Source organism: Podarcis melisellensis, assembly GCF_964234715.1.
Source record: "Podarcis melisellensis genome assembly, chromosome: 6".
Taxonomy (NCBI): Eukaryota; Metazoa; Chordata; class Lepidosauria; order Squamata; family Lacertidae; genus Podarcis; species Podarcis melisellensis.
Window position 1 is genome coordinate 3,312,586 of NC_138538.1, and position 27,336 is coordinate 3,339,921.

At 46.6% G+C, this 27,336-nt stretch overlaps 1 protein-coding gene across 3 annotated transcripts; it reads right to left on the reverse strand.

Moving 5' to 3' along the window:
* TPX2 (TPX2 microtubule nucleation factor) lies at positions 1-27,336 on the reverse strand. Of its 3 annotated transcripts, none has more exons than XM_081916833.1 (16): positions 27,197-27,336; positions 19,296-19,436; positions 17,346-17,501; positions 16,114-16,240; positions 14,514-14,636; positions 13,307-13,437; positions 10,447-10,604; positions 9,534-9,705; positions 8,792-8,930; positions 6,982-7,201; positions 5,911-6,012; positions 5,172-5,348; positions 3,456-3,602; positions 2,398-2,509; positions 833-1,020; positions 1-274 (listed from the first exon to the last, which is right to left on the reverse strand). In XM_081916833.1, the coding sequence occupies exons 2-16, from the start codon at positions 19,390-19,392 to the stop codon at positions 164-166; spliced, it is 2,160 nt and encodes a 719-aa protein (XP_081772959.1). In that variant the 5' UTR covers positions 19,393-19,436; positions 27,197-27,336; the 3' UTR covers positions 1-163. The 3 variants fall into 3 exon arrangements, with proteins under 3 accessions (XP_081772959.1, XP_081772961.1, XP_081772960.1); XM_081916835.1 differs by having other exon boundaries at positions 833-999; positions 27,197-27,335; XM_081916834.1 differs by having other exon boundaries at positions 27,091-27,241.

Here is a 27,336-nt window from a genome sequence, read left to right on the forward strand (position 1 = left end):
CCCCCCCAGGCTTAGCAGGAAAAGCACTCCCAGTAGTAACATTTTATATTGCTTAAGTATAATAGTTTATTGATAAACAAGTCAATAAAATACAAAAGGGGAAAAAACACTATACTAAGAAGGGGGAAAAAGCACCCCTTGTCTTTTCTTTCTTGGTTGTGCATCAGCGCTGAAACCTTTTGGAAAAGTTTGGAGAGTGGGGCACAGTCAGGGGCTGGTCGCTGGCCTTGATCTCCACTGGCTGGTACCTGTGGATGGGGTTGGCTTTGTGTACCTGGGAAGGAAAAGAAGGAGGAGGTTCTAAGCACCGTCATCAAAGGAGAAAGTGCTGTTGTCAAGGAACAGCCTTGCTCACCTCCCCCAAGGAGGGCCAGGGGTGGACTGCAGCCAACCACTGAGAGACTGTGGATGGCGGTGGAGGCATACAAGAGAAAATTGAGCGGTAATTTCAAGTTAAGCCAATTTCAGTGTGCCTTCAATTGCACCTCCCCGCCTCCCAGTATGTGTAGAAGCAAGAGTCAAGACATCTGGACCCGCCGAGACGCAGGAACGGTTGCAGGTACCTTAAAAGTCAAAGGAACAGATGAAGCCACTTTATACCAAGGCAGCTCTCCAACATCTTTACAGCTCAGAATTAACTGCTGCAAAGTGTAGTAGACATCTGGCTGGGCCTGTTTCCCCAGAAAATCCCACCCACAAGGTAAGAGATCTACCACTGAGCTACAGAGCCGGCTGGGTTGGTTTTAAGACCTTCTGCCAGTAAAAATATTATATATTATGCTTAGGCATCTATGATCCAGATTCATGCCCCTCAAGCCACAGGCTCATTTACCAGCTCTTCTCTCAGCTCAGCCAACTCGGCTTTCCTCTGCTCTTCCTCATGACGTCTCGCTGTCTCCTGCAGCCGCGCTTTCTCAGCTTCAAGTTCCGCCATCCGCCTCTCAAATTCCTGCCGCTCTCGGGCTCGCCGCTCTGTGGCCAGCTCAAAGCTTTTTGGAGCTACGGAACCAGAAAGGACATCTGAGTTTCGGAATAGAAGGGGGAACAACTCTTTATGCGGGAAGGTGGTGCCTGTCACGCAAAGCACCCCAATTGCATGTTTGTTTTTCAAAATGGAAGAGCAGCCCTGTCGGATCAGACCAAAGGTCCATCTAGTGCTAGTCCTTCATCCTACAGGATCCAACTAGAATTTCAGCTGCAAAACTGAGCTTTGCAGAACTGGTTGGTTGCTTTCTCTTGAAGCTTCATTTGCTAGGATTAAAGGTACAAGGCTTTATGTAGACACCTGGCTCCCTGCTCAGACAGGCCGTGGGCCATGCAGCCCAGCATCCTTTTCCCACAGGGACCAACCAGAGGCCTGTGGGAAACCCACATGCAGGATACAAGCATAAGAGCCTCTCCTCTCCTGCATTTCACAAGTATTGCAACCAAGGCTTCAGGGTGTGGGGTGTAACATAAGCAGTCAAGTACAACACTTCCTGTTTGCCTAGAGTGGACACAAGCAGGGGGATCTTGATCCAGCCAGTTAAACTTCCTGTTACACCTGGGTCTGGAGCATCCTCCCCCTGCTGTGACCAGGTAGGTGGGCGTGACCCTTGCAGACCCCACAAAAGGCTCAGTCACGCAGCCACCTTCCTCTTTTGATGCCTTTTCTTCTCTTGGACTGCACTGCTGGCTCTCTGCCAGCAGCACATGGGCGCATCCTTATAAGGATGTAAGCCACACTGTATCTGTAACTACAGTACGAGCTAAAGCCTGCCTTCAGGGATCCAACCGTGAACTGAATGTGAGTAAACTTCTCATTACTTTTAAAAGAAGCTTCCTGTGTCTTTATTCTTTTTAGGAGGGATAAAAGGGGTCCTACCAGGAATATGCTCCAATCTGAACAAAGCCAGATTGGATTGCTTATTTAAAGAGATTCAAACGAATCTACCAACTAGCTTCCTGCTGCATACTGGGGAATGTCACTCTGCTGCCGATTCACAAGCGTGAGTTAGGAAGGATACTATTAAATCAATATATCCTCTCCTAGCATCTACAACATTCCCACAAAGGGCACTGACAATATTCTGTCACCCAAGAGCAAGCTTGCCTCTTCCTTGGAGTAACCATATGCCGAGCCCTTTGTCCTCAAGGAATCGAGGAATGTAGAGAAGGCTGGAAGCGGTTGCCAGGATCATGGCTCCCTGCCTTCTGCTTACGCCTGATCTAACTTAGCACTCAGTCAACAGCCATGTCTCCACACAGCTGTCGAGCGTTGCTGCCCTCACCTGTTCTCGTGGCAACTGAGATGGGACTTCTCCCTGCCCCCCAGGCACAGATGCAAGCTAACATCACGCAGGGCACCACTTTGGGGTTAAGTGGCTGGGCCCTGAAGGCTGCCCAAGGGAGCCTCACCTGAAAGGACTTTGCTCTCCCTCTTGGGCACAAAAGGTTCCTGGTGCAACACGGTGCTTGGCTGAGCCTTGAAAGAGGCAGCTTCCCTCTGTTGTTTCATCTCTTCCTTGAGCTGTTCAGGGAGGGAGGGAAGTGGGGGGGGGGGGAGAGAGATTTAAGAGAACCCCAGACACTCCTCACCAAGGCAAACCAAGTCCACAAGGCAGACTGACAAGTCAGCAAAAATAAGGTACTGTGGTCTAGTAACGTCTGGGTTGGCTAGGATTTTAAGAACTTGATTCAGTTTCTTCCTTTCTACCACACATTATCTAAAAGCACGTTTACAGACACTATGCACTTGCACACAAGTACAGATACACACTCCTTGTCATACACACGTGGCCCTTGAGCCATGCGACAACACGCAGCTTGAAAACCACTAAAAGCAGCAATGATGAGAAGGGACCAGGCTCTATACACCCAAGTATTCTTTAAAACAGTGTACTTTAAGCTGCAAGTTCCAGGGATGAAAAACATTCATTCAACAAGGAGGGCTTATTCCATATAGCTACTTCTCTCCCTCTAGGCCAGATGTGGCTAATTTGAGCCCTCCAGATGTTGCTAGACCACAACTATCTTTATTAGCCCTGACCACTGGCCAAGTGGGCTAGAGTTTGTAGGAGTTGCAGCTCAGCAACATATGGAGGGCTCCAGGTTAACTATCCCTGTTGTAGGAGAAAGCGGGTTGGAGAGCAGAGATACAGATCTTACATTCTTCCCTGTGTGGGTGAGCAATTTTGATGCATAACAGGAAAACCATGTCTAGTAGGATGCTTCCCCCATCTGTTTCTCATGACCTTATCCACACAAGGCCACTTTGGCCAGACAAAACACTGCAGGAAGAGACAACTAGGATGTTCCCAGTCCAAACACCGGAATCAGCCCCCACAAGTGCAGGGTTGTGTTAGATGCTGCTTCCGATGGCAGCCTCAGACTCTCTCCTCTTCAAATGATGGAAGGGAAATGGTAAAGATGGCCAGGAAGGGCCCCCGGCTCAGTCAGCTGCTCAGCCCCCTCACCTGCTGCTCCCACTGCTCTTGCTTCACAGCTCCTCTCATATCAACGGCCAGTTGGAAGGGCTCCAGCTTGGTGGGGCTCTTGGTCTTCTTTTCTGGAAGGTTGATGTGGTCAAAGTGGGGCAGGGGGAGTGCTTTGAACTTTGGCACCTGCCAACGGAACACAGAACAAGGCTCAGCATTGCTGGTGAGATGAAGACTTGGAACATAGTAAAAACATCAAGTGAAAAGCTCTTGGGGAAAGCTAGGAGAAGTCTTGGAGGCCACCTTCCCTCACCTCATCTTTCAGGTGCATCTTCTCTCTCCTTTTAGACGGAGGCCCTTCCAGCTGCTATAGACTACAATTCCCATCTGCCCCAGCCAGCACGCCCATGGTGGCTGGGAATGACAAGAATTGCAGGCCTAAACAGCTGGAGGGCATCAAATTGGGAGAGACTATTTAGAGATCAATAGGCCCTCCTTCTCCTCTGGTTCCCACCTGGCACCTGAGGTCAGGCAGATGGTGATTGGGGAGAGGCCCTTTTAAGTCGCTGTGCCAGGGCTGTGACTAAACATCAGGAAGAACTTTCTGACAGTAAGAGGTGTTCAACAGTGGAAGGGTCTCCCTCGGGAGGTTGTGGAATCTCCTTCCTTGGAGGTTTTTAAGCAGAGGTTGGAAGACCATCTGTCACTCAGGGGGTTGGGTCCCTTCCAACTCTGTGATTCTATGATCCTCTGCCTGAAATCTTGGTCAGCACAGACAATACTGAGATAGATGACCCAGCCATCTGACTCCATATGAGGGAGCTTCCTATACTTTGTCAGTACATTATATGCTCACATGGACCTTAGATCCCACAAGGGAATCCTCGTGGAATAGCAGCAAATAAGGACTGAGATTCTTTGTACATGGTAATGGTGTAAATAGTGAAACTTACATTTGTAATGTTTTGAAAGATTTTAAGATAATATTTTAGTTTCCTGTTAATTATGTTGCTTTGAATGTATACTTTCTTTTTTGACTTCCTTCTGTAGCGTTTTATTTTGGATTGCTTTATTTCATGTTTTAATGTAGGTTGTAATCAGCTTTGAGATTTTTGGGTAGTAAAAATGTAAAGCGGTCTAGAAATAGAAAGAATAATAATAGATTGGCATTCACTTTTCTCCAACAGCCATCTACTTCCCTACAGCTATTTTAGGCAAGTGAGCCTCCACAATAAAGCCTGGACAACTGATGAGAACCTCTGGCCTTCCCTTCTCTGCCAAAGACACTTTTAGAAGCTTGGTATTAAATTTGATCAATTATAGCAAGGGTGGGGAACCCATGGCTCTGCAGATGTTGATGGACTACAACTCCTTGAGCATTGGCCATGCTGGCAGGGGCTGGCGGGAACTGTTTCTTATTATTTTATATAACACTTAATTGCCAAAGTGGCCTCTAAGCAGTTTACAAATATAAAACCAGTTACACAATAAAACAATTCTGTCAAAACATTAAAATATGGGAGTGAGAGTCCAACAACATCTGGAGGACCCCAGGTTGCCCACCCGTGAGTTAGAGATATAACCAGCAGATTCCTACATAGCCCAGGGAATGGCCAACACCTGCTTCCTTCTTTTGTGGCCCATTTACATTGAGAATTGTGCAAAGATCCACTTTTGCTTTTGGACAGTAGTGTCAGGAGGAGGGTGGCCTCTGCCCCAACAGGAAGAGGGTGTCCCTAAATGAAAAGCACCCACCTCTTCTTTTTGCAATTCTTCAATTTTCTTCTCTTTCTGAAGAAGCCTCTCTTTGTCCCGAGAGTCAAAGGAGAAAGGGCACATCTCCACCTGCCTAGGTTCTGCAGCTTTTGGCTTAAAGGGCACCCCAAAGTACGGCACTGGCTTGGCTTTGATCACAGGCACAACTTCCTCTTCCTGTAGAGAAAAACAGCATGGGAAATGGAGTAGGGAAGGGAACAAAGGCAGCCTCCACTCCCCCACCTGACCTTGTGTGAAGAGTTGAATCTTAAGGAGACTTGGAGAGGGCAGAATAGCTGTCCTTTGGGGTAATACCCCTCCCCACATTCTCACTATATAGAAGGGTCTGGAAACTTCTGTATCTGAAGAAGTGTGCATGCACACGAAAGCTCATACCAAGAACTGGCTTAGTTGGTCTTTAAGGTGCTACTGGAAGGAATTTTTTTTTGTTTTGACTATGGCAGACCAACACGGCTACCTATCTGTAACTTTGGGGAAGGCTCGCCGTGGCAAATCCAGGAACCAATTCAAAAAGGGACTCTAAAAAATCACCCAGCCGCTAGGATATTTACCATCCAGCTGTGTCAGCTGATGGCCCAGAACTTCCTGGTTGCAGGCAAAACACTCACTGAGAAGGGCTGAGCGGCTCATTTGAACCCTAACCCCCATGTCAGGCCCTGGCTGGCTACAGTAGTGAAGCAACACCAGGGTCCCCAACTACCACGGACTAAAGAATCACCTTCACTTTCTCTTCTTTAGCCACGATGCCAACTCTGTTCTTCAGAGCAAATGCTGGGGACTGTGGAACTGTGGGAGGGAGCAGTTTTTTCTCAGGAACACCCTGCAGGAACAAAACAGCAAGTTGCACTACCGGTGAGTCAGGAAACATGGAGTAGCGTTAAAACAAATCCCCCTTCTACATTTTGCATTGGGACAAATCAACCTGGTGGAAACATAGCAGTGCCATATGATGATCAGTTCTGCCTTTAAATACATAGGGCTTAAATAGGGCTCTGTGTGCCCTGCACAAAACCCTCACCTTTGTTCACTCAAGTCTTAACCAAGAGAGAGTTCTGTTAATGTCAGAATCATTTTCAGCGGCCTCCCTGTCCCCTGGACTAGTTTTATTCTGCTCGCCTTGGAAAGACACCTCTTCTCCCTCTTGCACGCTGCCACTGCTAGCAGGTCAGAGCACTAGGGAAACAAGGAGTGCTCCTTCCTGTATCCAGAGTGCTCGGAGCTGCTCAATCTTTCCAAGAGGTGAGCAAAAGTACTTTCCTTCCCATTGCAGTGCTGGATGGACAGCTTCCAGCAAGAGGGAAGAAGCCTTCACACACACCCTCCGCGCTGCATGGATCGGGGAGACTGGATATCTGCCTGCTTCTGCTTGCGAGAGACCATTTGTGCACCAACTCCCCCCCCCCCCCCCGGCAGGCAAGCCTAAGCTGGGGAGCCAACCGTGGATACAGCCATTGGGTCCCAAAAGGTGCATCTCCTCTATGACAGAAGCTGGTAAGTATCTGGTCAGGGGTGAAGGTGTGAGTGTTTCTGATGTGGGGTAAAAGTAGGCAGTGAGCACAGCAGCCAAGCAAAGAGGCCAAAGGTCCATAGGTGAAAATGTATCAGCAGCAAGCACTAGACTAGAACAAAAAAACTCTGAAGCCAGACAAAGGACTGAAGCTCTTGGCATCCAAAAGGCAAACTGGAAGCCTGGCGGAATGCAGAGAATCAATCATAGATTCAGACCATCTTAGTACAAACTTCAGCCCATTTTCCTTTGAGGTTGAAAAACACAAGCTGCAAAGATTACCACCACATCCTCCAGGATTTTAGTCGGACATGGCCTCGAATGGAACTGGAAGTGTTCCTCCTCCTGGTGCTTCTTCTTGCTCTCCCGTTCTTGAATGCGCCTCTCTATTTCCAAATCAAAGCCAACTGGCTTGGTGGGCTCCTTCACTGGAGGCTTCTTGGGCAAGATTGGTGTTCCCTCCAGGATGCGGGGGTTGAGTTCTTGAGCTTTGAACCTGTACCTGCCAGACAATGAAGCAAACGGTGAGACTCCAATGTGGAATCAAAATTACTCCATGCCATGGGCTGAGTAGAGACAACTGAAGTTGCCTGAAGTTAGCCCATTCCTGTGACACTTCAAAGCTGTGTGCCTGCAATTTGACATTTCTGACCGCAGAAGTTTTGAACTAACCCACAAGGCTCCTCCTATCTCATAGGCAGATGAGCAGACAGGGTAGTGCTAATGCCTTCTCCCACTCAGAAGGGAGGCTGACCAGCTTTAACATACCCATTCGTGTGAGTGTACAAAGCTGCTCTATCCTAAGTCAAACCATGGGCTCATTGAGTCCAATATAAGATGGGGAACAACTGGCTTGTCAGTAGTACATATGAAAATGATTGAGGGGTCTTAGCAGACCACAAGCTTAACATGAGCCAACAGTGTGATGCAGCATAAAAAACAAAAAACCTAATGCTATTCTAGGCTGCATCAGCAGGAGGTCAAGGGAAGTAATAGTACTGCTCTATTCAGTCTTGGTCAGACACACCTGGAATACTATGTCCAGTTCTGGGCACCAGAATTTAAGATATTGATAAGTTGTAATGGGTGTAGAGGACAATGACCAAGATTATCAAGGGCGCTGGGTATGTTTAGCCTGGGAAAGAAGAGATTGAGAGGAGATAAGACAGCCACCTTCAAATATCTAATCGGCTATCACGTGGGAGATGGAGCAAGCATGTTTTCTCCTGCTCTAGAGGGTAGGACTTGTACCAATGGATTCCAATTAAAAGAAAGGAGATTCCAACTAAACATCACAAGAACTGTCTTGCAGTAAAGCTGTTAAACAGTGCAACGTGGTGGACTCTCCTTCGTTGGAGATTTTAAAGTTGGATGGCCATCTGTCAGGGATGCTTTAGTTGAGATTCCTGCATTGCAGAGGGTTTGACTAGATGACCCTTAGGGTCCCTACAACTCCACAATTCTATGATTCTATGAGTCATGGGCGATGCTTGCTTGAAGCAGCTCTCCAGAGTCTCTCAAAGCTCTACTACTGGACATCCTTAGCTGGAGAGGCTATAAATTGAACCTGGAACCTACAGGCCAAACCTGTTCTCAAGCACTAAGGTATGGGCCTTCTTCCAGAGGCAGTCCTTCCCAGTTTTGTAGATGACACAATCTCAGTTGGAAGATTTGCCATGGAATAGATACAGGCAAGTGCACGAACCAGCCTTTAATCAAGGAAGCCCTTGGGGGTGGGTCTTGCTGCAGTCTCACCCAACATGTCTCCCCAAGTATATTCATACCCTCAAGGGGCTCTGACTACTTTCCCTTATCCCCAATGGACTGCAGGATGCACAAGCCTGAACATATAATTTATTTATTTTTTAAATTGTCCAGTAGCACCTTAGAGACCAACTAAGTTAGTTCTTGGTATAAGCTTTCGTGTGCATGCCTGCTTATTCAGATACCAACATGAACATGAAATTCATGCAGAGAGAAGCACTCACACAATTCTGGCTCACTGGTTGGATTCTACACCAAGGACATCACCAGGAGCCCTGAACTATATTCAGCTCAGAGAGGTGTCATTTGGGCAAAGAGTTGCACTTACTGTTGAAGCTTCTCAATCTCCTCAGCCTCTAACTCAGCAGTGCTCTTGCATTTGACAGGTCTCTGACGGGTCTTGGTTTCAAGGCGGGGAGTTTTGGGGTTGGTTACCTTGGCCTTAAGTGGCTTTGTTTGGCTTATGCCTGCAAGAATGGGGGGAAATGACCATAAACGAAAGCACAGCTTACAAAGTGATCTTTAAAAAAGCAAGAAGTGCATTTAGCCAACTCTCATAATTGCAAATATGAAATCTTATTGCCTTAGAAAAAAATAGCAAAGTATGGAAAGTGAGGCTGATGTTAGTCCTGATATATTCAACCCTTCCTTGTGCCATCCACAGTTCCAATTTTTCCAAGTTTAAGCCTTGTGTCCTTGCCCTAACTCTTCAAATAAAAAGAGAGGGGAAGACAACGACACAAACCTAAATTCTGATCTTAGCAGAACGCACTCTAATGGAAGTAACTGAATTTTCTTAGGAAAATTAAGCAAAAGTCTCAATTCCAACTTCAACCTCCTATCTCTGACTGTCTAGTCCCCCTAGAACTGCACACTTGAAAAATAGCCAACCTATCTTTACTGTGGTTCCCTACTCCTCTTAGCAGGAAAGAAGAGGCACCGCTGTTTAGCAGTCTCCAAGACATGAATAATTGCACCTGATTAATGTCACCAAGTTCAGAGGAACTGTGCTCACAGAGTTCTTCCCACTGTCACAAAGGGGTTCCCAGTCAAGCCACTTGCAGCCTTACCTTCTTCGGTCTTCCTGCTCCTCAGGTGGTAACGTGGTGGGGTGCGTTGCTGGAAGTTTCTAACCTGCTGGGCCATTGATACAAATTCTGTGGAAACTTCATCAAATTTCCTTTTGTTGCTTTGGGACAGGTTGAAGGGTTTTGGGACTGTCATACCCTTTGACGCTTGGACCTGTAAGGAGACAGGGCTGGTTTGTTAGCAGAATGTTCTCAAGGCAGGATGCACCTTGGGCATTAGCCCACCAGCTGCTGACAAAATTTACTTGGCCTGCAAGTCCTTCTAAAGCTCTTAGTGCAGTGCATGGTCTCCACACCTCCTCCAAAGAACATTTGGGAGTTTACCTGTGAACTGAATAAATAATTATTCATTTCAGCAGTGGATGAAATCTGCATATATACATTTTGAAGGCCCATTCCTTTTTTAAAGAAGCAATGCAGAAGTAGAAGTTTACAGATGTATTGTTCTGAAAGAGGCTAAAGTTGAAGCCTCTTTAACTTACCATAAGGAAAGGGCACTATAGAATGGTTAGAGAGGGTCTCATCTAAGCAGAGATTGACCCCACAAAGTAGGCTACATACATGAGAAAATGTTGTATGCTGTATTGTTTTTAACACTCGATTGGGAGCCGCCCAGAGTGGCTGGGGAAACTCAGCCAGATGGGTGGGGTATAAATAATAATAATAATAATAAATTATTATTAGCCTGTGTTAAGGTACCATGAGGCCCCAGCAAAAGACTCCAAAATAATCTGCCTCTATTCTTTAATTGGCACCTACTTCTTCATGCCCTATATAGAATTTATTTCTTGCAAATCTTTTCGTCTGCAAATCTTTACACCCCAAGAGATGCAACAACAGGCAGTTGAAGGCTCTCTAGCCAGAAGTCTCATTTCTTGATTCTCGTTGCTCTCACCGGAGATGGTGGGTGCCTCCTCAGAGCAGCTTTGAAATCCACCTCCTTATACTCTGTGGCGGGCTGATTTTCACCATGCTGTTTAATCCTTTCATCTGTGCGGAAGTGGAAATCTACTGGCTTGGTGATATGGGTCACCATCTTCTTGACAGTTTGCCCTGGTAGGGAGAAAGTGGGGAATGAGATTTAATAAGGATTCCAATGTCCAGAACATGGTAGCTTGAACAACTCAGTATGATGTACTCACATTCCATCCAATCAAGATAAATAAAATATTGGGCATACTATGAAGGTTCATTTTCTGCAGGGGATGGAGGGAATTCTCAGATGGGTTGAGCCTCCCACTTGCTCCACTAGGCAGGACTACGCCAATTAAGTTGGTGCATTCATTTTCTATCCAAATTCTATCCACACTCACATACATATGATCTGCTCTAGGTACCACCCATGCAGATTCACATGAACCAGTGAGAACTCAGTGGGACATGGAAAGAATTTGTGAAAGCCCAGCTTGTAGAGAGAGTCACAGCCAAGCAGTGTGTCTACACCGTTTTCACTTAGGGGGTTGCCAAGACCTCTGCAGACTTTATGGCACAAAGGCTAACTAAAGTGATTAAGAAGCTTAATCAGTCAGTGGGTTTTATTGTTTATAGCCAATGGCCATCACAATGCAGTATGAGCACTTAATCACGTTCCATAAGAAGAGCCCTGTTGGATCAGAGCACAAAATGAGTAAAGCCAGGTTCTCCAACGGGAAGCTCAAAAGCTGGCCCTGAGTGAAACAAGTCTTCTCACTTGCGATTCCCAGCAACTGGTATTCAGAGGGATGCTGCCTCTGGCAGTGGAGGTAGAAGATAGTCCTTCCAAGGTGGCTAGTCCCAAGAAATATTGGGACTTTTGAGAATTAATTCCCTTTTTGCTTTGTGTTTATATCTAGATTGTTAGACTGAAAGGCAGTAGCGGACCATGCATTTTATGCATTTATGGTGGCTAGCATGGCTTAGGTGCATCTATAAATAAGCCATGACGACGACGAGAAAAGCCACCTAAGGGAGTAGAGCAACTTGAGAGGTCTGTAAAGTGACTCCCTTTTCACTCAGTTCGCAGAGAGGTTTCCCACAACACTAGAATTTGGAAGTGTCCAGTGAATCTAGTTGGAAGCAGGTTCAGGATAGATGACAAAGAAGCACTCAATACACAACTTTTGGTGGCTCCTCCAAGCTACAGCTTAAGAAGTGCTGCCAGTGGCCCATGGTGCCAGATGCCTGCCTGGCAGACAGAGATTACCTGTGCCCAGCAAGGCCTTTCAAGGCTGGGACTAACACCTGCATCAGGAAGTGCATGACTATAGTCGTGAGAAAGCTCCTAGGAATAATGTATTTCAGAACATTCAGTGGCAAACTACAATCACGTGGCACAATCACGTTAAGGATAGCCACAGACAAGGTTGTTTTGCCCAAGGCCAATGTGCCAGCAGAAGGGTCCAGTGGGGAGGGGGAAAAGAGCAAGTCCCATGCCAGCCTGCTTGTACACCAGGCAAAATACTTTTTAGAAACCTTCCTTCCTGACTGCCATCTGAGATGAAATGAGTGAAACTGGAGATGACCTCAGTTCTGGCATCCCAGTTGTGGGGTCCTTTCCCCAGGGGAAAGCCTTCTGTGGCAGGTGAGAGACACCCCTTTCATGCTAAGGGCCAAATACCCTTTTAGAGACCACAGTAAGAGGACAAGTGGGCACAGCAACAACAAACATAAATTTCACAGGCAGCAAGTTTCTACAACACACCCTTTGTATCCTCCATTCACACGAAGAGGAGTCATGAGCGGAGTTAAAGGACACATTCCAGCCAGGCAAAAAAACAAAACAAAACCCTGGGTGTGAAATGGGACCAGTGAGGGATCTGGCAATTCTAAGGACCACCTTCAGCCCCTGGCGTGAGGTTTGCCACTCCCTTTTTATGACACCAACAGCCTTTCCATCTCCTAAGGCTATGATGTTGTGATGCTTTTAACTTTTAACTCCTCTAGTGTTTTTACACTGCTGGAAACTTCCTATTTTACCCAGTATAACAGTTCCAGACAGGGGCGCCGACTTGCCCCCCCCCCCCACTGAGGGGACTGCTGTCATGTGACACTTCACGTGATACTGCCTGGTATAAAAATATTGGTGAAGCTGAAACGCCCTCCACCCCCTATACCCAGTGCTGCTGGTTCCAGATTTTATATTATATTACAGTGGTACTTCGGTTTACGAACAGCCCAGTTCACGAACTATTTGGTTTATGAACTCTGCAAAACTGTGAACTTTGCCTCGGTCTATGAACGGAAGCCGAACGGTGGAAATGCACTGGCGGAGGGGGCCCTCATTAGGGAAAGCGCGCCTCGGTTTAAGAACGGATTTAGTTTAAGAACGGACTTCAGGAATGGATAAGTTCGTAAACTGATATACAGTCATACCTCAGGTTACAAACGCTGCGGGTTGCACGTTTTCGGGTTGCGGACAGCGCCGAACCCGGAAGTACTGGAACTGGTTACTTCCGGGTTTCGGCGCTTGCGCAAAATGACATCACGTGCATGCGCTGAAGCAAGACATGGCGCTACGGGTTGCAAATGTGCCTCCCGCACGGATAACGTTCGCAACCCGAGGTATGACTGTACCACCTATTGGTAAGCTGTCCTGAGAATACATACATTGAAGGAAAAGGCTGGAGGTAAGTAACTGTAAATCATTAATTTTAAAATAATTCTTTAGTGAGCTGCAATACAAATCCAAACACTAAAGAAAAGCACATACTTTATTAGTGCAATAGATTGGCTGGGATGGGAGGGGAGGAATCTTTGTAAGTTACTTTCAAGCTCACCTGGTCCAGCAATGGCCACTTTGAGGGAGTCCTCGTTCTTCCTGCGCAGCTCAGCCACCTCCTGCTGCAGCTGCTGCATTTTCTCTACCTCCAGGTCCTCAGTGGACTTGCCCTTGGATGAAATCCGTTTCCTGGAAAATAAAAAGACACAGATTCCTTTCAGAAAAGGGAGCAGTGTACAAGGCTGCAGCTGCCTGAAGGTCCTCAGCCTCAGGCCTACTGCTTCTGACCCCTGCACAGCTTAGAAAGTTCCTTTAAATCAGAGGTGGGGAATCTGTGTCCCTCCAGAGGTTGTTGGGTTAGGGTTCCCATCAGCTGCAGCTGGTCTGGCCAATGGTCAGGAGTGAAGGGAGCCATAGCCCAGCAATACCAGGGGGGCCATCGATTACCCCACACTGGCTTTTAAAATAACAGGAAGAGGCAAGATTCCAAGGGAATCACATTCTGTGCCCATCTTGATACCCAATGCTTGGGCAAAAACACAACACAGATCAGAGAACTGTGGAATGCTATCCCAAGGGAGCTTCGACTGGCACCTTCATAATACACCTTTAGACGCCAGACAAAAATAATGTTCCCCTTCAACCAGGCTTTGAACTGATTAACATCTTATACCTTTAAATGTGTTTGTGGGAGGGAAGCTTATTGGTTTGTGTGATTTTTTTTTTTTGTTCTTGTCTGTACTTCCTATTTCTATATTGTATTTTTATGTTGTGAACCACCCAGATATCTATAGATGAAGGATGGTATACACATTTAATATAAAAATAAAGTCCAAACACAAAGTCAACATTTTTGTACAACTTTCCTTGCATCAATGAGGCCTGTGCAGGGCAAGTTCCTGGTGGATTTGGGCTCAGTTCAGACATTTCTTAAACACCCCAAGTTTGGGGTTGTATCCAATGAGGTCATCTGGTTACCACACCAGTTTCCACCTGTGCAACAGGACTTCCTCTCCTTGTGCCTGCCAAATCGGTTCCAGAAAGTTGGGTGAACCCATGGAACAGATGCGGGGGGGGGCACAGGGAAAGGTTGTTCCATTGTACTGGGGAAAATTATTGTGGACAACTTTGTTGGATTAAACTTTCTTGGCACTTGAAGAGGGCTTGAAATAAGATGGCACAGCGTCCACCAGCCAATTCAAACACGATAGCAAGCCACTCATTTGTGCCTCTCCCCTTGCTCAACCCACCAGACCTACACTTACTGTTTCTTTACAGGTGGTGGCAGCTGTTCATTGGTGGCCAAGGCGGCACATCTCTTGGCATGCATTTTGGCAGCGCACTTGCGCTGCGCGCTCTTCTGCCGTTCCAAGAGCTGTTTTGACACCCTACAGGAGAGGAAAAGGGAAAAGCCAGATGACTGTAAAGGAACAGGGTAGAATAAGATGAAGAGACACAGCCTCAAAGCTTACAAGTTTCAGCTACTGCAATAATATGGAGCCATTCGAAACAAGAGGAAAAAAGAGGGGATTAGTAGGGCATTCAAAATAGGACTCTTGCATATTTTACATGGGATGAGCATCATGTGCTCTTGCACCTAGCACATAGTCTGTTTGGGGTACGGAGGCTGCAGTTGGAGGCACCAGAAGCAGTTATCAAGGAAATAGCTCCAGGTACCCCAATTTCCCTATGTTTGCAACGTGCGATATTTTATCCATTTGGTTCTGGGCAAGTATTGTTTTATAAAGCATTTCGAACATGGTCATGCTGATAACAGACTCATTTATGTAGAGCATCTGCTGAGAAATTGAAGCATCTTTTCACAAGAAGGCATCTAATCTGTCTTCCCCCCTCAACCACTGATCCAGATCCTCCCTCCCATGATGACTTTTGACAGTTATTGGGAGAAAATCTGGCTGGCGTCCCTCCTCTTTAGTACTAGATCCTGGAAAGATGCACACCCACAAAAACACATTTGCTCATTTATGTTGAGACTATTTGTCACGTTCTCAAGGACAACCTGATTTCAGAATTAGATCACAATATACCATATTTTTCGCTCTTTAAGACGCACTTCCCCCTCCTAAAAAGTAAGGGGAAATGTGTGTGCATCTTATGGAGTGAATGCAGGCAGGAGGGCTCTGCTCAGCGCTCCCTTTAAAGCGCCGCGTGGAGTGTGCGTGCAGCTCTTGGGGGCTTTTCCCAAGGAGGGAGAAGGGCTGCCCTGCAATCCTGCTGGCTGTCCTGGCTTCTGGCTTAGCCACATGCAGCCTCTCCTGGGCAAGGGGAGCCTTCATCCCCTGCCCGGGAGAGGCTGAGCAGCTATCCCATAAGCCAGGACAGCAAGCGGGATTGCAGCGCAGCAATCCCGCTTGCTGTCCTGGCTTATGGGATTCAGATTTTTTCTCTCCTTGTTTTCCTCTTCCAAAAACTAGGTGCATCTTATGGTCTGGTGTGTCTTATAGAGCGAAAAATGCGGTGATAGCCATGTTGGAGATTCTTGGCAGCCATGAGTACTAGAAACTCATTATTTTCTGAATTCATTATGCTGGCCTCTCTGAGAAGAAGCCCACTGAAGGGGCCCTGTGGCAGGAAGGGTTGTGCATCAGCTTTATTCCCACATTCAGATCACTTTGCAGCTTCCCAGAACTGCAGACCTGGATGTTAGCTTAAGAGCAACTAAAGGAGAAGGAGAATCCTAGGCCAGCTGGAAAAGCTCAGCAGGCCATTTCTTGAGAGAATAGAGAGAAGCACTTGTGGGAGGATCAAGATGTTAGGCAACTATGGTCTACGTCAAAGCTTGCAAGCTGTGTCAACACCAAGTCCCAGGGGAAAGTTGACCCACTTGGAGATTAGAATGCTTACCTTCCTGGGGCCCTTGCAGGGGCAGCTGCCGTCTCATTTGATGTACTGCGCCACTGTGCCATGGATCCAACCACATTTGGTGGCACCCTGTTAGCCAGTCCCATCTCATTTTCATTGTGATTCTCAGCTAAGGCAAATAAGAAACACGAGCTATATATATTCCTCGAAATTTATATGCCCCTTCCTCCTCTCCAAGGGCTCAAAGCCAGCTAATAGCTTATACAACATTCACAAAAAGACCCCAATAGCTATCCATAAAAACCAAGCAGTGCTCCCTCCGACACCCCCCAGGAGAAGCGTGCTACAGGATAGGATACTACCAACAGATGCACAGAGGCTTGAGCTTGTCATCGGCAAGTGAGGTTATGAGGGAAGGAGCTTTAAAAACTTCACAGCTTTGAACTATCAGCACAGAAGAAAAACAAATGAGCAGGAAATAGATCTTTTGCTAGCTTCAGCAGTAAACAGCTTGCTTGTGTATTTGAGGTTGTAGTTCATCTTTCCACTCTATATTTGGGACCCTGCGTTATCCTTCCACAGCTCCACACCCTGCTTGTTGCATCCAGCATGGCCAATAAAGCACCCTCAGAGGGATACGTAAACCTTAGCTTAGCCCCACTGAGACCTGCATTAGGACTTGTGCTTTTTAATTTACTTAGAAGTTATCTCAAGCCAGTGGCAAGTTAAGGAGGTAGCTAGCATCAAATTATTCGGAATGGTGAAAAGCCGAGTGGACTGTGATGAATTCTGCTGGTTGACTGAGAGAACCCAAAGAGTGCTCACTAATGGTTCCTCAACATCTGGAAAAAAGTGGCACGTTGGGTACTGCACTCACAGGATTCTGTCCTGAGCCTGGCATTGTTCAACATCTTTATACAGGACTTGGATGAAGGAATTGAGGGGATGCCATCAAATTTGCAGATGACACCAAACTGGGAGGGGTAGCTAATGCCGCAGAAAATAGAGTCCAGATTCAAGGCAGCCTTAACAGATTGGAGAACAGGGCCAAAACCAACAAAAGGAATTTCAGTAGGGACAAGTGTAAGGTTCAACCCTTAGGCGGGAATAATCAGATGCACATTTGTGTGTCAGGCATTCAGGTCTTGACACTGCCAGAGAAAGCCAAGCCTCACATGAGCAAGTTCACAGGCCATCACTGGACTAGGTCCATATACCTTTATATTACCATTGTAAGTTTACAAGAACTTGCTGTCCTGAGCTGAACAACTTACTGGATTTCACCATTGGAGAGACAATGGCACGTGGAATGTTAGCCCTTGATGCTGAGGATTTCTGCAGGATGCCGGCTGGCATGTCTGAACTTGGAGTTCTCAGATGACTGGCTGGCATATCTGAACTTGGAGTGCTCAGAAGACCAGCTCTGAGATCTGGAAGAACCAACAATCACCTGGTTAAATTCAATGTACCTCCCAATGCTGCTTGGCAGGCTAACTGCCATCTCCACTGCCAGCTGTGGCCCTTATGGCCCTTCCTCTCCCAGTCCGAGGGCCAGGAAAACACAGATAAGACCTCAGGTGCCCTGTTCCTTTCCCACATTTGGGGGAAATGGAGCAAAACACAGAGCTTAGAGAAGAGGGAAAAAGTGCCGGCTAGACTCAAGAGCAGTCGAGTTTGCTAGTCCAGTTTTTGACAAGAGGATAGATTAATCTTCTCCCACTTTGACTCAAAATTCTCAAAGCTCAAAATTATCAGATGTAGTGTGGTAGAAGCTTGAGGCTACTGCTTCCTGCCCCCTTTCCTAAAGTTGGCTGAAAACATATCGCAGCAACACAAAAACTTGGACCCTGCAGATCCCGTGTGCATTGTTAGAACATACTGCAGGTTCACAGCATTTGGGAAGTGAGCGTTCAAGGAAGCAACTGCAGATCTCTCAAGAGGTTTTTGGTACGTCACATCCTTCCACTACAGAGAGAAAGATGTGTGGAATCACAAAAGCCACGTTCAAGACAGAAGATCACAACTGGATCTCTCTCCATGTTTTTGTAAACATAAAACAAGCGAAGAGAACTCATTTACTCTCCAAAGGGTCCCTGCATGGCTAATTATAGCTTCTGAGGCAGGACAAACTTAGGCGGGGGAGGGGGGGACGGACAGTTAAACACCCACCCACCTTGGCACCACTCTGAAAGCATTTGTAGATTCCTGTTTGTTTGGAAAAGGCTCTTGCTCTTGCTCACATACAGATTAATAAAGATCAGATGATGTTCTCCCAGATCACATGTGGTCCTGAGTATCTCTTAGAGACACATTTCTAGTCTTCTCTTTACTTTATTCACATAAACCTCCATCATCCTTAATACAAACTGAACTGCATCCTAGCACTTCCATCAAAAACATGAGGGCATGACAGTGTGGAAAAGTTTCCAAGATGAACTCAAGCAACTTCCTGATTATGTCTGTATCTGTCCAGAAATCAGTGTGCCAATACTGGTAACCCTGTTGGGCTGACAGCACTGGCAATAATCTCTGTTCTCCAAAGCTTTGTATTTCACCACCTTAAAATAATTCAGGATGGCCAGGCAATTCTTTTTATTTTGATCTGCTTCCAACCAAGCAGAAGGACAAGCGTGATGCATTTAAGGGCTATTGGAATATTAAGCCATCCCAACTTCGGGTGGCCTACAGCATATTCTGTGTTGGCCTTTCCCCTCTCTTACGTTGCTTCTCTCAGCTCATATAGCCCCTAGCTGGCCCCTCTTCTCTTTCAGACAACCCTATGCATCTTTAACCATTGCCAAGTCCAACAAGGGTCTCCTCAGCAGTTGTGGGTTGCTTTGCCCAACACCTGCATGTTGAAGAAAGTTTTTGACAATATAGGCAGCCCTCTTCCATGCTCCTTTTGATACATACGGTGGCAGAGAGAATAGAGGGTTGGTTTTCTAGTGCTGTTTCATCACTTCCTGTACAATGAGTATAAGGTGTCTGCAGCCCTCCAGATGTTGTTGGACTACAGCTCCCGCCACCCTTGATCTCTGGGCCATGCAGTCTGTGGATGGGGGTTGGAGTCTTACAGCATCCTATACTGGCTGAACACCACAGTTTATGCTGCAAGTGTTTACCCCATAACAAACACCTCCTCAAGCCTAGCCAAAAAAGGGACAACCCCCTGCTCACCCGGACCAGTTTTTCATCCCAACTTGGCAGAATACGCAGATACTCACCAAACCAGGCATCAATGCCAGTTGTTTCACCATCTTTAATGTTCTTAAAGTCAATGTATTCATTGGGGACATCAAAGGAATACCGTTCCTCAGACATTTTGCTGGAGCAAAGCCTTTTTCCAGCAATCTTGGAGCAAGCCCCTGAGAATCAAGAAATATACAGTACTATTAGCATGGCAAGTAACTTACAAATGTTATCTTTTTCAGCCTCTCAAAGCTATGGAAGGTCAGTCTATTTCTGCTTTTATAGATTGGAAGCTACAGTCACAAGCTACCCATGTTTAAAACTAACCAATGACCCGAGAATGAACTGGGACTGCAACCTTGCAACCATCCCAGGTCTAGGTACAATGACTATCAGCTAGAGGACACTACAACCCAAAGCAATGCAAGATAGAAGACCAAGAAAGAAGGTTATGCTTCAAAGTACTTCAACATTGCGCAACAAGGAATTCATCACTTTAGAGAAGAAACACAGGTGCTCACCCTGACCTTCAGCCAGCGTTCAAAATTCACCAGGCACATTTTGGAACCACACTCTTGGCAACTTGAGACCAAGTGAAGATGCCCAGGTGCCAGGATGGCACCTGACATCTCTACCATCAGGAGATGAATGCTGGGGATCCTCTAGAATTCTATCCATGGTATTTTATCTGCACAATCAGAACAAACTGCAGGAACCCAAGTGTTGTATTGAAAAATATGACTTTCAAGCCATCTGGCCCCAAAATGGCAACTATTGACATTTCATTTTGGCGCCTGTAACCCTGGGTTTAAGGAGCCATTTGTGCTTTCAGCAAGCCACATTCCGCAAAACCTGTTTCTACAGACTTAAAAGAATCAGCCTGGCCTCACAATTGACCCCACCATGGTTGCTTCTGGCCTCACACCCAACTTTGCAACATTTTGAGGGCCTTCCCAAAGCTTAATTGATTGCAATGTACTAAGATCACGCAGAGAATGATACTGCAGGAAGAGACCCAGCTTGAGTTAGAAGGAGCAAAGGGGATTATAGGTGTCAGCAGAGACAGAATCAAGGAGCCAAGAAAAGGACAGGATTTTCTAGCCTAGGAACTTGAGATGTTTTTCAGACCACACCTGGTGCAAAGCAAGCCAAGAAAGGGGCCCTGAAACTCAAGTTACTCAGATTGCTCCATAGTTGTGGCCTTGCTGCAGATAGGCTGGTTTAATGGGTTAATGTTGCGCTTGTGCAGAGCACCCTTTCTACCACCACAAGGGCAACTTCCATGTTAAGGGACAGGGCTTCCTAGAATCATAAACCTGGTGCATATTTTTATGCAGCATCCTAGGTTTGCGAACTTGCATTAACATATCCAGTACATCCATCCGTGCCATGTTGCCCCACCTTATTAGCAACCTTCCACAAAAGCAACTGGCTTTTGCTAAGCCAAACGGCTTCAAGTTTATCCAAAGGAAGACTTTGCATGCATGGCCTCTTCAGTCAGCTGAGGCCTAGGGCAGGATTACTGCTGGTTTATGTGCTTTTAGAAAAGCTGGCTACACTCACATGCGGGAAGGGTGCCCAGATATAAATTACAGCACCATTAGCAGGTGCCACCCTAATTTATAACCCTTGGCCTTCCCCTGCCAAGGCATGGAAAGCTGCCACATTGAAATGTAGACAAGAGGTCTCCAAGCACGGACTGGCTGAGAGACAGGGCAGAAAGGGTCCTGCGACAAGACTAAGGTGGTCTCCAAGATTAGGGAAAAGTAGGTACAAGAGATCAAAATGCCCCAGAGAAGGAATGGATGGAGGGAAGAAAGTGACAGCCCCAAAGGAGAGTTGAGAGAGCTCCAAAGCCTGGCTGGAATTAGATCCCTTCTTAGCCCCCTTAATCAGGATCAAGTTTCTGTCAACACTAACAACTTAAAAAAAATATTGAAGTGCGTCATTGACGTTCTTTTCGCCCACACGACCCAACAAGTTGAGCTGCCAAGCAAGAGGAGCAGGAATCACATTTCAGAAATGGTTGGCTCCAAAGCTAGCCCACTGCTCCCTCAGCCTCTCATTCTGCAAGAGAGTGACAACGGCCATTTCATTAGCAGGAGAGCTGGGGAGGCAGCTGGAGCCAGAGAAACACATTCACAGGGGAGCTGTGGTGTGCTTGAGGCCCTTGTAGGGAATCCCCCTCTGGAAGGGTCCGGTTTCCAGGGCATTTCCAGAGCAGGAGGGAAAGGTAGGTCGACCATGCGAGGCAGCGTTAAGCAATGGTCTGGCCACTGGAGGAAGCCATAAGCTCAACCTCCTCAGATATCAGCTGTGGGCTGCAATTTGGGTTGTACTACAGCTACCAATTTGGGTCGACAGGACAGCACTATTGAGAAGTGAGCCTTTTACCTTTCAGCTTTGCACAGTGGCTAAGCCAAAGCGAATTATTATAATCTGCAGGACAAAAAAATTCCAATACACAATTTCCCCAAAACTCATACTGCTGTTTTCAGCTCAAGCCATCCATCCAACCTGGAAGCAATGGTACATTCTCATCTCTATTAAGATCTGCTGAATGAATAGAGGGCTGCTCTATTAAGATCTGCTGAATGAAAAAAAAAAGTGGTGTAATTGACTTCTGACAAGCACACAGAGCGTGAACAAGACTGAGTGTATGTGGGGCTCATTCAATTTCACTGCACACAGGTGGTGTAGTGACAATAAAGGTTTATTATTTATTTATTATTGTAATAAGAGGCCTCTGAGAACCAACCCTTCCTATTTTAGAAGAAGCCTCACTGGAACACAGGAAGCTGTCTTATTCCATGTTACACCATTGGTCCACTGACTGCCATAAACTCTCCAGGGTTTCAGGCTGAGGAATTTCCAAGCCCCACCTAGGAATATCTGAGATTGATCCAGGACCTTCTGCATGGAAAGCATGTGCACAGGTTAGAAAGCAAGTAGCCATTTAGATGCCTGAACAGCAACAGAACAGAGGAGCAGCTCTACTGGACTAAATGTTTCTAGAAATCACACAAGTAGGGCACTAAACCAACTGCTCCCACCCGATTATCCTCTCCTAAGTACACAGGATTCAGATGCTTTTGCACATCTGCTGTTCATTGCATTAGGGCTTGTGAAGAAGAACATTCTGGGAGATGGTGCCTCCCCCAGCCAATTTACCAGATAAGCCTGCCTCTCTGCCACCTCACACCATTACTTGGTTGGTACAGGGGTACTCAATAGGCTTTACTAGTGAAGTTCAGCAAGGCTATGGATTGCAGGCTTTTTTTAGCACTTATCTCAACTCTTTCATCACAGGGCAGGGCTGTGTCACTTTCTGCACCTCTGCAGAAAAGGTCAACCAGCAGCATGGAGGGCATAACATGCCTTTTTCCAGCTAGGCACTACAACAGCCACACTTAATCACATCCAACCTTGGGCATAATCTATCCGTCTCTGATACTGCACAGCTTCGGCCTTTTCATCAGGAGAGTAAGAACAATCCCTGCTAGACAAGCAGACCCTGTGAAGCCACAGAGAAATATGGATTACACCCAAGGTTAGAAGCCATTACATTCTGCCCACTCCTCCACCGCCACCACCCAATCATGGCAGATCTTTTTGCTTCCAAGCCCAGGCACTTCCAAGAAACTATTGTGCAAGACCAGGCTGGAGGACATGAGCAACTCATGCTACAAACTGAACAAGCTGGCACAGGTGCTGTGCTGACCACTTGCTCCATTGACCACATCCCCAGCTAACTTGCAGGCCTCTTGTGCCCAAGGGCTCACATTCCTTCACTGCAGAAACACTTACAGATGTTCAAGGCTTCCATTACACTACGGAAGTCCCAGGACAAATCAAGGTTTCAGGCAGAGCAGCTGAAGTATTTTAGGGTCTCAGCATCATCAAAGGATGACTGCCTGGTAAGTCCCACTCCAAACTTACTCGTGTAAGTAAGGTTGCTCATGCCATAGGTACCTATTTCCTTACAGCGCAGTCCTCATGTTAGAAAGCTAATTCCCAGGTACCCAGGAGGGGCAGGTAATGCCTTTACTAGTAAGTATGGCATTTGTAAATGCATTTTTGTTTTTATGCATTCAACTCCACACATGCAAGACACACAGAAATTCTGTTTGACACTTAGGGGAATGACAATTTGGGGGCAGGGAGAGGAGAAACAAAAGGTTTTTGGAGTTTAACTTAACCTTATATGTCAAATACAAAAAATGCATTAGGAATCTCAGCACACGGAATGGTAATGTTTGTTATATTAATAGGGCACAGGTTCTGCAGTTTCTATTCAGGTCACTTCAAATCTGCCCATAAATGGAAACTGCAATGCTGAGCCCCCATTATCTTTTTCTCCCACCCCACCCCCCAATATCTGCCTTTGGCTAGCAAAAAGTAAGTTGAAAATAGAAGCCAATGACCCCATGATAACAAAGAAAGGTGACTGTATTATTTGGGGTTAGGAACAGTATGAAAAATCAACATTCTAATGTGGAAGCAGGAAATGTGTCAAGCAGCAGCTCAAAGGGAAAGACCCAATTTTATTATTCTATGATGCAATTAGCATCTTCTCTCAGAATGAGCCCATTTCTAATGTTCCTATGTTGTAAAGAAAAAAAAACTTGTTATTCTCTTCCCCCACAAGTATTTCCCCCCAACTATCCTTCACCATTTCTGGTGGAATTTACGGATGCAGACCATGTACCCTGCTGGTACCAGTGTCAGAGCTGTTCCAACTGTTTCTGGGTGCTCTGCAAGGTCACAACCTGACTCAGCTCCTGGTACAGAGCTCTGGGGCCTAACAAACATGTGGGAGGCCCTGCACTTTAAGGCCAAGATGCAAACCGTAATGTACCAGCCAGGAAGTCTTGGTGGATCTGCAATGTTATCCCCATGCTAATTCTGCTTATCCATCATGCTTGATGTTGCAACAGACTCATTTGTGGAACAGGGAGAGTCAAGTGAGAGAGATAAAAGCTGTGCCAGTATTTCCCAGACGACTTATGCCCCTCCACCCCAGCTAGAGATCCGTGTCTCCCTTCCCAGCAACCCAAAAATAAATGCCCCTGACATCGTATGCCCTGTAATTCAGGCCCCACAAGCTCTAGGAGACATCAAGATGGGACAAGTTAAAAATAGGTGTTAAAGGGACAGCAGGGGATTTGGGGCTGATGTGTTAGACTTGGTGCAAAGGGGAACCAGAAAGCCTCTTAAGACACCCAAAATCTCCTGCTTAATGCCAGGCCAGCTTTTGCCTAGGTGCCCTAAGTTTAGATTTGTCATAGTGCCTGAGAAAGGAAGGCATGGGGCGGGGGGAAATCGCTAGAACAATGAAATCCCCCCTAACCAACACCCTGGAGCTGGAAATTGGGCTGGTTATTTTGAGACCTAGCATTCCTTCCAGTTGTGTGCTCTTATTTTCTTCCAATTATGTGAAATGGCTAGAACCAAGTTTTTAATTGGATGCATATTATTTAGTGATCAAAAAGCTCTCCATTTTTAACTTGTTCTCCACTCTAAAAGCTAACAGTTAGGGCAGGCTATAATACCTAAATTATATCACCACAACACAAAACCAGGAGAGTGTAACACAGAGCAAGTACACAGGCCTTACTCTGCAACAGAGCAAAAAAGTACACTGGAAAGAGCAAGAATTGTAAGTATTCTAAAACCTCCTGGCAATCGGCCTTGAATGTTCTGTTAATATGCATCATGCACCAGAGCAGTGGTGGCATTCCAAAAATTTGTATCTACTCACTGCTTTGGCGCTGTTGTACAGGGAACTTAATGATTAATCATCCATTTAACTGCCTGGTGTTTCTCTCAAACAGAAAGCAACTAAACCATCACTGTCTCTATCAGAACCATTGGAAATAAAGAACTTGCAGAATACCTCACCTCATCTAAAGCAAACTTGCCTTCTGAATGCAAGAACAGCTCTGCTAGCAGATGAAAGGGTCATCTATCTAGTGTCAAAATCACTAGTATCCGTTTCAGTCAACCAGATTTCTCTAAGATGCCCAGAACGCCACTTGTCTCAACACTTGGCTTTGCAGCCACCACTTTTTCCCATCCTGCTGGGTGAGTGGGTTAAAAGAGAGAGGAACCCATATAAACCTGTCTAGATGTTATGATCTGGAGGGGAGGTCCTGCTGGAAGCTTTGCTGCCTTATGAAGCTCTATGAGCAGGAGTGTGTGAGGGGGCCTTCTTTGTGTTGGCCCCTATGTATGGGTCATACATGACAACACCAGATCAAGACATAAAGATGAGATCAGAATATGCATCCTGTTTAACAGCTACTTATACTGAGCTGTATGTAAATAATACTTGGACCACATGATGAAGGATGGGTGGAACATAGTGTTGTATCCCACCCCCAATCTGCAAGCGGTGTGAGATTGCAAGGGTTCCTGGCACTAACTCAAGGTTTGTGTTTCTTTTTGGAACGAGATACAGGTGAATATTTTAGGTGCATTCAATTGACATGCAATCACAGACATCCAGGTCCTTTTAGACCTGGAAGAGGGCATAAGGGGTGGGCAGAACAGGGCATGCTTATGTGGGGGCTGACAACAGAGCTTTCACGAGAAATGGTCGCTGCCTGTACAGCAGAGATGGTGCTGCCTTTATGGTTTATTTACACATATATACAACCCAAGCCTAAAAGGAAATCAGGCCTGTCTGTCCGTCTCTCTCTCCGACTTTCCAGCCTTAAGCTTTTGCATCCAGCATGTAATTCACATCACTCAACTCTGGCCTCCTGTTTACCACCCCTTCCTCTCTTCCGCCCCCCAACCTTATACTGTATGCAATGGTGGTTGCCATACATCCAGAATTTCACATACACACACAGAATACTAGTTGGAAGCTGCGTCTGGGCGGAAAACGGCAAAACACCTGGGGAAATCGTGACATATAGCAATCTGCATTGGCAGTGTCACTTCTGCCTATTTCCCTCAAAAATAGCTCAAAAACCGTTTTGTTGTTTTTTGCGATTTTGCCAAAAAAGCTGAGCAACTTTGTATATATTTTAAAAAGCTGAACTGTTGCGTCTGGATTTTCAGTTTTTGAAATAATGGCAGCCTTACGTAATGTCTCTCATCAAATGTAACTGATCTGTAGAATAGGCTCTGCAACCTGAAAAAGGAGAGAATGCCCACATTTTTGGTAACCTAAAAGAAACAATTTAATAAAAAGTATTTAAAAACAAAACAAAACAACCCACCCTCTGGTCTCTTGCCTTTTTAATGTATTTTTAATCTTTTTGAATCTTTTGTTGGAAGACCCCAGAGTGGCTGGGGAAACCCAGCCAGATGGGTGGGGTATGCATGTATGTATGTATGTATAAATAAATAATAATAATAATGATGATGATGTCTTTGGCGGTCGAGGGAGGGAGGAGGCCCTGAGCCACGCCCCAGGCTATAGGGCCCATTTCCACCCCCAGGATCCCCACAATAGGAAGCTGCCAAGGGGGACTCATAGACTCGCGAGCTCGAACGGACCTCCCCCGACTGGAAGCGGCTCTCCGGGGCTTCGGACACGGCGCCCTCTTCCCCCGGGAAGCCCAGCGGGGGGAGACGGCGCGGAAGGGACCCGCCGAGGCCAATTCTTCCTAGGGCCGCCCGGCTGCTTCGAGGGCCAAGACCGGCCCTTGGGCCCTCAGGCAGGGGGAAGGGCGGGAAACAAAGGCGGGGGGGGGGGAACCAAACCGACAGACCCAGGAAACTAACGGAGGGGTTGGGGTGGGGGTTGGGCTTCCCCTCAGGACCCTGAAACTCGGACCCCGCACCGTCAGAACCCGCGGAACTACCTGCGGTTTTTACCTCAGGTGAGCGGGATGGGCCTCCCCCCCTCTCCTGTCGCGGACCGCAGGGAAAGCAGTCGCTCTCCCGAATCTTTTTTCCTCCTCCCGTCTCTTTTCTCCCGTACCTCGGAACCGCCGAGGCCTCGTCTCGCCGTCGCCTCAGCTCCCTCCGCCGTTGCCGCCGTTTAAATATTTCAAACTTCGGCCTCCCTTCCGAACTGGCCAATCGTCGCCCGTCCCAAGGTCCCCATGGCGCGCTGATTGG